Source organism: Leucoraja erinacea, chromosome 18 (assembly GCF_028641065.1).
Source record: "Leucoraja erinacea ecotype New England chromosome 18, Leri_hhj_1, whole genome shotgun sequence".
Lineage (NCBI taxonomy): Eukaryota > Metazoa > Chordata > Chondrichthyes > Rajiformes > Rajidae > Leucoraja > Leucoraja erinaceus.
Window position 1 is genome coordinate 22,844,665 of NC_073394.1, and position 12,288 is coordinate 22,856,952.

At 43.1% G+C, this 12,288-nt stretch overlaps 1 protein-coding gene across 2 annotated transcripts in view; it reads left to right on the forward strand.

The window, feature by feature from the left end:
* si:dkey-9k7.3 (circularly permutated Ras protein 1) overlaps positions 1 to 12,203 on the forward strand; it is a 50,802-nt gene extending 38,599 nt beyond the window's left edge. For both annotated transcript variants that reach the window (XM_055649558.1, XM_055649559.1), the window contains 5 exons: positions 785 to 896; positions 2,326 to 2,466; positions 7,606 to 7,699; positions 10,366 to 10,422; positions 11,883 to 12,203. In XM_055649558.1, the coding sequence (XP_055505533.1) occupies positions 785 to 896; positions 2,326 to 2,466; positions 7,606 to 7,699; positions 10,366 to 10,422; positions 11,883 to 11,993 (515 nt within the window). In that variant the 3' untranslated portion in view covers positions 11,994 to 12,203. The remainder of the gene's footprint in view (positions 1 to 784; positions 897 to 2,325; positions 2,467 to 7,605; positions 7,700 to 10,365; positions 10,423 to 11,882) is intronic.
* The last annotated feature ends 85 nt before the right edge of the window (positions 12,204 to 12,288 follow it).

The following is a 12,288-nucleotide window of genomic DNA, read 5'->3' on the forward strand; positions in this document are numbered from 1 at the left end:
AACTATATGTTCAACAGCTAAAATCTATTTTTTAGCTTGAATATTCAAGCGCATGGTTATCTAGGCAGAGGTCTTAACTTTGTACATGGAAACGCTAGGCCCTGCTGTCCTACCTCTTATTCCAAGCAATACTAGTTCTGCTTTACCCCCCCCCCCCAATACTCCCCATACTCCCCATCAGCCACACAATCCCCCCCCCCCCCCCCCCAACCCTCAGCCACAAATCATCCCCCCCCCCAGTATCTCCCCTCTGTCCCCAGCCCTTACCCCACGTTGGGTTTCGACCATCCTGACCTTCCTTCGGATGCAGAAAGGTCAGTCAGTAGTGACCTTGCCTTTGTACAAGTTCTCCTCTTCTAGGTTAACCGGTTAACTTTAGTTTAGTTCATTGGCACGTGTACCGAGGTACAGTGAAAAGCTTTTTTATTGTGTGGTGTCATGTCAGCAGAAAGACAATCCAGGATTACAATCAATCCATTCACAGTGTACAGATATAGGATAAAGGAAATAATGTTTCTGTAAGATAAAGTCCAGTAAGTCCTATTAAAGATAGTCCGAGGGTCTCCAATAAGGTAGAAAGTAGATCAGAACTGCTCTCTAGTTGGTGGTAGGATGGTTCAGTTGTCTGATGACAATACACCTGATTCTGCACTTCCCAGATTGAGGATAGCAAGGGAAATCTTCATATTCAGCGAGAAGTATTCCATACTATGTGCAATTTTTAAATCTCCAATGATTCGGATTTCTCGATATAGAGAACACAAATATCTTTACATTTTCTCAGCTGTTCAGGATAATGAAAAACTGCCCTTCCAGCTGCAAGTGAACTTTACCACTCCTGATAGAAGAAAGGCTTGTCGTATCATCAGTCTGGAGAAACGAATCACAAACAACAGGTACTCCACCCGGTTTAAGACTTCATAAACATGTGACATGCAGTCGTGTATATATAATTTGCATGTTATGTTTCCCTGAGTAAACTTAACAAACTTCACAAGCACTACATTGACCAGATGCATTTTGTGTTATGTAAAGGTTGAAAGAGCACATGAAAAACACTATTCAGTCTGAAGAAGGATCCCAACCCAAATCATCACTTACCCATGTTCTCCAGGAATGCACCTGACACACTGAGTTACTCCATTCAGACAGCACCCAAGATCAGTATAGAACCCAGGTCTCCTGTAGTTCCCCCTGCGACTGTGAGGATTTCCACCAGGAGCTCCGGTTTCCTCCCACAGCCCAAAGATGTGTGGGTTTGTAGGTTAATTGGCCTTTGTAAAAATTGCCCCAAATGTGTAGGGATTGGAATTAGTGTTGACGGGTGATCGATGGTCAGCATGGGCTGAAGGGCCTGTTTCCATGCTATATGTCTAAAGTAATTTAACTAAACATTCACATCAATTGTTTTGATATTCTGTGGTTCCATTATCAGCAATAACATGCCGGAGTGTAGTAACTTTGTGTGCTGGTCACAGAGGAGGATCTATTCTCATCTGGTGCAATCGCTCTACTCTTGTAAATTTAGTCCAGTTTATTGTCATGTGTACAGAGGTACAGCGGGAAGCTTTTTTGTTGCGTGCTATCCAGTTAGCGGAAAGTCTATATACGAGTAAAATCAACCCGTCCACAGTGTACAGTTTTGGATAAAGGGAATAACGCTTAGTGTAAGATAAAGTCCAGTAAAGTCCAATTAAAGATATTCCGAGGTAGATGGTATGTTAGGACTGTTGGTGATAGGATGATTCAGTTGCCTAATTACAGCTGGGTATAAACTGTCCCTGAATCTGATTTGATTTGATTGTATGCAAAACAAAGCTTTTGCTGTACACATGACTATAATAAACCTAAACCCAAGGTTAAGATAGACACATAATGCTGGAGTAACTCAGTTGGTCTGGAGAAAAGTAATAGATGACGTTTTAGGTTAAGACCCTTCTTCAGACGCAATCTTTGTTCTACCTGTAAATCTAGCGCCATTTCTAAATGTCCTCTGTATCTTCCCCTTTGCTCTACCTACTGAACTTGAGTTTGGCTTGACTATGTTTACTAATACTCTTTTTTAGTTTAGAAGGGTCTCAACTCGAAATGTCACCTATTCCTTTGCTCCAGAGATGCTGCCCGACCCTCTGAGTTACTCCACTTTGTGTCTATCTTTGGTGTAAACCAGCATCTACAGTTCCCTCCTACACATTAAACCTAAAACCAATCAATCTATTTCTGCATGCTGGTCATGTAAATCCAGTTCTAGGGTGTGAGAGGGGCTGATCTCTCTCTCTCTCTTGGTCTGATATCTCTCTCTCCCTCTCCCTCTCCCTGTTTCAGTTCCCTGGTTGAGGAGAGTGTGAACATAACGGTGCTGGGAATACATGCAGCACAGCTCAGTGGTCGTCTGACGATGGAGGGCCGAGTGAAAGAAGCTTGCAGCGAGATGGCCGCACAGAAGGAGCTCATCCAGAAGATCGTGTAATTAAACTTTTGTGTTGATTGAATGATCTGATATAGAATGTTTGCTATGTATTCATTTTGGAATCAAGATGATGACAAGGCCAATGTTTATTGCCCTTCCTCCCAGTACAGTTGAGGACAGGCTTTTGGGATTTAGATCCAGCGACAATAAAAGACTCAATGTATTTAGTTTAGTTTAGATTAGTTTAGCGATACAGCATGAAACAGGCCCTTTGGCCCACTGAGTCCATGCTGACCATCGATCACATTAGTTCTCATGTATCCCACTTTTTCCATCCAGTCCCAGCACATTTGGGCCAATTTACAGAGGACCAATTGAGCTACAGACACATGTCTTTGGGATGTGGGAGGAAACCAGAGCACCCAGAAGAAACTCACACACTCACAGAATGTGCAAACTCCACACAGAGTGCAGGCAGTCTTTCCATGCACAGAGTCTGTTACCCAGGGTAGGGGAATCAAGAAACAGAAGACATAGGTGAAACGAGAAAGCAAGTTTAATAGGAACCTAAAGGACAACTTTTTCACTCAGAGGGTGGTGGGTATATGGAATGAGCTGCCAGAGGTAGTTGAGGCAGATCCTATAACAGCATTTAAAAGACACTTAGTCAGATGGCACGGTGATGTAGTGGTAGAGTAGTTGTGTTACAGTGCCAGAAACCCGGGTTTGATCCCGACTACCAGTGCTGTCTGCTCCCTTGCTTGGGTTTTGTCCGGGTGCTCCGGTTTCCTCCTGCGCTCCAAAGGCATACAGGTTTGTAGGTTAATTGGCTTTGGTAAAATTGTAAATTATTCCTAGGATGTAGGATAGAAGTAGTGTACGGGTTGATCGCTGTTCGGCATCGAAGGGCCTGTTTCTGCGCTGTATCTCTACAGTCTAAAGTCAAAAGTACTTGGATAGGAAAGGGTTAGAGGTCTGTGGACAAACAGGACTAGCTTTGATGGGGCATCTTGGTCGGAATGGACGAGATGGACTATAGGACTTCTTTCTGTGCTGTATGACTCCATGACTATGAGTCAGGATTATGTGTAGCTTTGAAGGAAGCCTGCAGGTGGCAGTGTTTCCATATCCCTGAAGCTTGAAGAATGATTGTTCCCCCAGTGAGAGCAATTAAAATTAAGAGGGTGGTTTGAAGTTACACTTCGATAAGATCAAGCGATACACAGACGGATGTTGCATTTTGTTAAGTGTGCCGAAGCCAGGAGCGGAAAAAGTGAAGGAGAAACAAGGAGTTGCAGATGCTGGTTTACAAAAATACCCACACTGTGCAGAAGTAACTCAGCGGATCAGGCAACATTTCTGGAGAACATGGATAGGTGATGTTTGGAGTCAGGACCAATCTTCAGACATTGTAGTACAGAGGGAATAGCTGAGGGTGGAACAAAGCCTGGAAAGTGATATGATATGTAGACATAAATCTCCAAAAGGGTCCAGACCCAAAATATCACCGATCCATGTTCTCGAGAGATGCTGCCTGGCCCGCTGAATTATTCCAGCACCCACTATCAAAACCTCTCCTCACCTATATCCTCTTATCATTCACCAGGCCTAATCCTGCCCCTTCTCTATTCCAGCTTTCTTTCCCCCTTTCCCATCACAATCAGTCTGAAGAAGGGACCTGACCTAAAACATCATCAATCCATGTTCTTCTGAGATACCACCTGACCCACTGAGTACTCCAGCCACTTTGGCTTTTTTTTGTAAGCTAACATCTGCAGTTCCTTGTGTCTCCTTTTTACTCCAGCACTTTGTGTCCATTCATAGAAACATAGAAACATAGAAAGTAGGTGCGAGAGTAGACCACCAGGTCCGTCGAGCCCGCACCGCCATTCGCTCATGGCTGAACACTAAACAGACACACTTACCCACAAACAGTAGACACAAGACACAGAACACAAGACACTACCCTCCCCTTTATACCGCTATCACCCCTCTCCACCCCAAGAACCTCGTGATCTCCTGGGGGAGGCAAAAAACCGGATAAAAACCCAGGTCCAATTCGGGGAAAAAAAATCCGGGAAATTCCTCTCCGACCCCAATCCAGGCGATCGACACTTGTCCAGGAGATCACTCAGGTCTTACTATACTAACCATACCTAGGTCCATATCCCTGCCCTCTCCCCGTAGCCCCTTATCCCCTTGGCAGCTAAAAAACCATCTATTTTAGTCTTAAATATATTTAAAGTTTCTGCTTCCACTGCTCCCTGGGGCAGTGAATTCCATAAATTAACCACCCTCTGGGTGAAGAAGTTCTTCCTCATCTCAGTTTTAAAAGAGCCCCCCCTTATTCTGCAACTATGTCCCCTAGTTCTAGTTTCCCCGATCATTGGGAACATCCTCGGTGCATCCACCCGATCAAGGCCCCTCACGATCTTATATGTTTCAATGAGATCGCCTCTCATTCTTCTAAACTCCAAAGAGTAGAGTTCCAGCCTACTTAACCTTTCCTCATATGTCAATCCCCTCATTGCAGGAATTAATCTTGTAAACCTTCGCTGCACTGCCTCCAGGGCTAGTACATCCTTTCTTAAGTATGGACCCCAGAACTGTACACAGTATTCCAAATGTGGTCTCACTAATACTGTGTACAGCTGCAGCAAGACCTCCGTGTTTTTATACTCAATCCCCCTAGCAATAAAGGCCAAAACTCCATTGGCCTTCCTGATTGCTTGCTGCACCTACATACTAACTTTCAGTGATTCATGTACTAATACCCCTAGATCCCTTTGCGTTGCATTACAACGCAGCTCCTCCTCATTTAGAAAATAACTTGCCCTATCATTTTTTTTCCCAAAGTGAATGACTTCACATTTATTAGTATTAAATTTCATCTGCCAAGTTGTTGCCCACTCACCTAGCTTATCTATATCCTTTTGCAGACTCTTCCTATCCTCCTCATCCCCTACTTTTCCTCCCATTTTTGTATCGTCCGCAAATTTTGATATATTACACTTGGTTCCCTCCTCCAAATCATTTATATAAATTGTGAACAACTGGGGTCCCAGCACCGACCCTTGCGGAACCCCGCTAGTTACCGGTTGTCATCCCGAGTATGAACCATTTATCCCCACTCTCTGCTTCCTATTTGTTAGCCAATCCTCTACCCATGCTAATATATTACCCCCAATCCCATAATTTTTTATTTTTAGCAATAGTCTCTTATGTGGCACCTTGTCAAAAGCCTTTTGGAAGTCCAAGTATACCACATCCACCGGTTCCCCTTTATCCACCCGGGTTGTTACTTCCTCAAAGAATTCGAGCAGATTCGTTAAACAGGACTTCCCCTTCACAAAACCATGCTGGTTCTGTCCGATGAAGTCATGTTTATCCAAGTGCCCCGTTAGTGTTTCTTTAATAATTGTCTCTAACATTTTACCCACCACCGATGTTAGACTAACCGGTCTATAGTTACCCGCCTTCTGTTTACTTCCTTTTTTAAATATAGGTGTTACATTGGCCATTTTCCAATCCACTGGGACCGTTCCTGCCTCCAGGGAGTTTTGGAAAATTATCACCAATGCATCCACAATCCCCACCGCTATCTCCCTCAAGACCCTTGGATGTAATCCATCAGGCCCAGGGGATTTATCCTCCTTCAGTCTCATTAATTTCCCTAATACCACCTCCTTGGTGATCTTAATAGTATTTAGCTCCTCCATTCCTACCGCCCCCTGTTTATCCAGCGTTGGAATATTTTTTGTGTCTTCTATGGTGAAGACTGATACAAAATACTCGTTTAATGCCTTTGCCATTTCCATGTTCCCCACCAACAACTCTCCAGTCTCACCCTCCAATGGACCAACGTTCACCTTAGCCACCCTTTTTCTTTTTATCTGGCAAGTGAAGGTAAAGGGATTCAGGTAGAGGGGAAAAGTGAACCATGTATGTGACATTAGTTTCGAGTTTTAAAAGCCTAGTAAATTGAAACCACAAGTATCAAAGTACAGAGTAAATAGTTCTGGTATATCGCAACCCATGTCTAGCATGGTTTGATGCATCAGTTTACTAACCCAACATTATGCCTTTATCCAGTCAGGGGAGTACATCACTGCGTGCTTGATTCACACTTTAATCTTTAGAGATACAGAGTGGAAACAGGCTCCTTGATCCAACGAGTCTGTACCGACCAGAGGTTTCACCCATACACTAGCACTACCTACACACTAGGGACAATTTTACAATTTACAGAAACCAATTACAGACCTACAGACCTGTACGTCTTTGGAGCGTGGGAAGAAACCAGAACACCTGGAAAAAACCCACATGGTCAAGGGAGAACGTACAAACTCCGTACAGATAGTGCCCGTAGTCAGAGGCGAACCAGAGTCTCTGACGCTGTTAGGCAGCAACTCTACCACAGCGCCACAAAGCAGCAAAGGGGAGACATTAATCATTGTACTTACCACACAACACGGCCTGACAGGTCTTCAGGAGGTGCAATAGGATTTTTTAAGTACCTGATTTTACAGTAATTTCATTACTTTAGTTTCTTTCTTTTAAAATCTTTGTATTCGTTTTTTTTCAAAAACAAAAATAAAACAAACAAAAAAATAATGGTAAACAGAACAGTGATATTGATACATAGTGATCAGGATTACATTAGTAACAGATATAACCTAAATGTCCAGTGTCAAAATATACATTGAATATAGACCTCCCGGTCTCTATGTAAATATAGTTAAGTGTTTAAAAGAGCTTATATATATAAAAACCAAAAAGATAAAAAGAAAAAAAAGTGAAAAAAGAGAAAAACAAAACCCCCTAAACTAGAAAAAAAAAGAAAAACAGAATCTGGGCTGCAAAGAATTTCAACAAGTCCGTTCCACCGTATAAAGGTAAAATAATTATTATAACAGTTGGAGAGGAGTGTGAAAATGTTGAATGAAGCTTCTCCAAGTCCTATCAAATTTAACCAAGGGTTCAACAATGTTCATTATTTTAGTTTCACAGCACAGCTGTTACTTATTGACCAATCAGCCTGTGCAGGCAAGTCAAGAATGTGAAGTAAATTGAGTGGAGCCACACATTAAACAGAAGCTATAATGCAGGCCCCTTCTTTGTGGACTGAAGATGATATATCGAAAACAAGGAGGTTTGGGTTATTGTGTTTTTGATGCAAGTCTTTCCCCTTTCAGTGAAAAGAAACATAATCAAGAAGAGGAAGATATTTATCAGAACTGGCTGCGATCAGTGGCAGTCGTGTGTGAGGACCTTGCCCATTCTGAGGAGGTGAATATTAATTTACACAGTTCCAGATATGTGAGAGGTAGAACAGCTGTGGCGATCCTGACGTTCTGAGGTGCCTCAGATATAGTTGTTGCTCTAAAAGGCCTTTTCCTCACACACTCACAGTTAGCCTGTAGGTCTGGATCATTGGGCAGGAGGCAGAGCAGAGACGCACAAGAATGGGAGGGTCAAGAATAAATCGGGCAGGAATTGAAATCCAAAGAGTTAAGGGCCTTTCCCACTTTCCCGAGTTATTCACGATTTCTCCCGTGTTATTCACGATTTCTTCAGAGTTTTCAAACTCACAGAATGTTCGTAACGAGTCCGTGGATATATCATAGCGGCTCGTTATGTACTCGGGACATCAGGTAAGTCGGGACTTTTTTTCAGCATGATGAAAAATGTCCACCAGTAAAAAAATAGCCCCGGGTACCTACGGCTGGCATAACGAGCCACTACGATATATCCACGGACTCCTACGGACTCGTTACGAACATTCTACGAGTTTGAAAACTCGAGAGAATCTGTGAATAACTCGGGAGAATTCATGAATAACTCGGGAAAGTGGAGGTGCCCTTTCCTTTAAGATGGAGCATGATATGAAATCTCAATCAGTTACTGAGAGAAGCTGGGTCATAACCGTTTTGAGAGGCAGGAATTATATTCATAATCAGAGATGGAGAAACATGGATGCAGATAGACACAAAGTGCTGGAGGAATGCAGGTCGGACGGCATCTCTGGAGAAAAAGGAGACACCTTGCCTGACACCCTGAGTTATTCTAGTACTTTGTGTCTCTCTAGGGATAGTTGACTTGTCAAGATCCGATACATTACCTATACCTTTTCTCCAGAGGTGCCGCCTAACCCAGTAAGTTACTCCGGTATTTTGTGTCCATTTTTGGTATAAACCAGCATCTGCAGTTCTTAGTTTCTACATTGGAACTGCAGATGCTGGGATCTTGAACAAAACATTAAGTGCTGGAATAACTCAGGGGGTCAAATTCGCTGAAAGGTTCAGACCTGAAACGTTGCCTGTCCATTCCCTCCATAGATGCTGCCTGGCCAGCCGAGTTCCTCCAGCACTTTGTGTTTTGCTAATAACCAGAGACATCAGATTATAATCAGCAAGAGGCAGGTTTTGGAGGGGAGGTCAACAAAGAGAATTCCACAAGGGATAAATATTTAATTCAAGGAAGACCACATGGAAACACAAGGAACTGCAGATGCTGGAATCTTGAGTAAAAGTGGTGGAATAACTCAGCAGGTTAGGCAGCATCCTTGGAGGGAATGGGCAGGTGACATTTTGGGTCAGGACCCTTCTTCAGTCTGACGACTGCGTGGAAGTTTGTTCCCTGCTCAGGCAGTTGCCCTTTAAGTAACAAATTGGTCATATATGTGCTTCTGCTAAACTGGCCTGGCCCATGTACAAATGCATTTGACTTATTGAGGACCCAGTGAGACAATCAGAGATATCGCAAAGAATGTGAGGCTCTATAAGGCGCTGGTCAGGCCGCATTTGGAGTATTGTGAGCACGTTTGGGCACCATATCTGAGGAAGCATGTGAGGGTCCAGAGGAGAATTACAAGAATGATCCTAGGAATGAGTGGGTTAAGGTATGATGAGCATTTGATGGCACAGAGACTGAACTCGCTGGAGTTTAGAAACGTAGATAAATAATGCCTTCCTCAAATTAGGAGACCAAAATTGCACACAATACTCCAGGTGTGGCCCCACCAGGGGCCTGGAAAACTGCAGTAGGACTTCCTTGCTCCTAAACTCAAATCCTCCTGCAATGAAGGCCAACATGCTATTAGCTTTCTTCACTGGCTGCTGTACCTGCATGTTTACTTTCAGTGCTCCATCCCTTTTCCTAATCTGACACCATTCAAATAATCTGCCTTCTTGTTCTTGCCACCAAAGTGGATAACCTCACATTTATCCACATTATACTGCATCTGCCACACATCTGCCCACTCACCCAACCTATCCAAGTCATCCTGCAGCCTCATAGCATCCTGATCGCAGCTCACACTGCCACCCAGCTTGGTGTCATCCGCAAACTTGGAGATGTCATATTTCAGAAGGATTTTAGAAGGATGAGGGGGATGCCTCATTGACACTTACCAAATAGTGAAAGGCTTGGATAGAGTGGATGTGGAGAGGATGCCTCCACTAGTGGGAGAGTCTAGAACTAGAGGTCATAGCCTCCGAATTAAAGGACGTTCCATTCGGAAGGAGATATGGATGAATTTCTTTAGTCAGAGGGTGGTTAATCTGTGGAATTCTTCGTCATAGGAAGCAGTGGAAGCCAAGCCAATGGATATTATTCAGGCAGAGATAGATATATTCTTGATTAGTACAGGTGTCTAGGGTTATGGGAAGAAGGCAGGAGAATGGAGTTAGGAGGGAGAGATACATTAGCCATGATTGAATGGCGGAGTAGACCTGACGGGCCAAATGGCCTAATTCTGCTCCTATAATATATGACCTTATCACCTTATGATTTCCCAAATTTCTTTTCCAAATACTTTTCACCAAAATTGTCACACCACTCTTATAAAATTCCCAGACATCCTGTTTTGTTTTTTTTACTTTTCTCTTTAATATGCTGGGTTTTTTTGCATTTGAGCAATCTTCAATCTTTTCATACATATTTTCTTATTTCAGGTGGAAGGTGTGGCAAAATCAAAAAATTGTGAAGAAAAAAGTGATTCTGTTTTCAAGGTAAATGTTCACCGATGAAGTTAGGCTGACACAGTGGTAGAGTTGCTTGCTGCCTTTACAGCGTCAGGGATCCAGGTTCGATCCTGACTACGAGTGCTGTCTGTAAGTTCTCCCTGTGACCGCATGGGTTTTCGCCGGGTACTCCAGTTTCCTCGAACACTCCAAAGTTTATTTGCCTCAGTAAAATTGAAAATTGTCCCTAGGGTGTAGGATAGTGCTAGTGTATAGGATACCCGCTAATCAGTTTCTGCGCTGTATCTCTAAAGTCTAAAGTTGTCGTCAGATGTTAGTTTGAAGTCGTTAACTGTATCACTGGCATAATTTGAAGCATCACACTTGGCTGAGGCTTGGTTTAAAGCATCGAAGAAAGGAAGTAGATTGTGACCGAGACAAAGTTGGCAAAAGAGCTTGCCAACTGCGGATGTGTTACATAAATGAGGATGCCAGTGTCCTTGACACTATGTTAGGAAATATCAGTGCCTTCAAGAGAGGAGCAATCTGGCAGTGGGAAAGAAATTAAAACCACGTGACCAAAGGCTTGTTAAATTGACACAGCAGCAAAATAAGTAGAGCTGTTGTATCACAGCTCAATCCTGACCTCCGGTGCTATCTGTGTGGAGTTTGCACAATCTTCCTATCTCCTCATGGGTTTCCTCCAGCTGCCCCAGTATACTCCCACTTGCCAAGAAGATAGGGTTTGGTAGATTGCTATATTACCAAGAGGGAAATTGATACCATGTTTTGGCACGAACTGGAGGATGAATTGCAGGATACTTACTATAAATTGTCTTGAGAGTGGGTTGTAGATGAAATGGCAGCGGGTACCGTAGGGGCAGTAGCCGGTGATGTGGAAGGTGCGGCAAGGCTCTGTCTTGTACTTAGGGTGGCGGCTGAGGGAGCGCAGTCGGAATACCCCCCGGTCTCCCCCGCATCTGCCCCCTCTATCTGCCCCCTGACGAATGCAAGCTTGAAATAAGACAAAAAAAAAGACCCATTTCTTTTTAGCATTTGACCTTTGACAAATCCCATGATTACTTGCGTTTTTCAGAATACCAAACTCGCTTATTGCTGGTTTACCAACGAAAGAAGCAAAATGCTGTAGTAATTACGTGGATCAGGCAGCATCTCTGAAGATCATGGATAGGTGACATTTTGGTTAGGATTCTTCTTCAGTGATGGTGGTAACCTGTTGAGTTACTCCAGCACTTTGTCTTTACTAATTTAGTTTGCTACGGATGGTGCATTCTTATCAGAGATTTTCCTCATTTAATTTTACCTTTCCTCAGATTCATGAAACAACTTAAATTGCTTCATGTTTGAACATATTAAAATGTAATCTTAATCTGGTGCAGTGTATATGTTCGCCAGGGATGCTGCCCGACCCACTGATTTACTCCAGGATTTTGTGTCTTTCCAAAGGACCTGTAAAGTAACATGCATCCACTTTAAATTCCCAACAGATATTTTCCGATGAGGTTGCAAGTACGATTTATCGTCTAAAGAATGCAAGGAGTAAAATGTTGAAGAAGCCGGGGCCTAAACAAGCAGCTCCTTCATTGCCGACGACTTAATCAGGGAGATCGGAGAAATGGATCGGCTGAAAGTCTGTAATGGAACTGCAATTTTTAATTCTTTGTATTTTACAAAATATAACTGCCTGTAAAAAAAACTAAAAGAATCCTCTTTTTATTGTCCCGCTGAGTTACTTCAGACACTTTGTGTCTATCTTCGATATACAGCAGCATCACCAGTTCCTTCCTACATACACTTATTTTACAGGATAGGGGGTGAACAATTTAGGACATAACAATCTAAGGCTAGGTAGGCTAGGACTTTACTCCTTGGAGCTTGGGGTGATCTTATAGA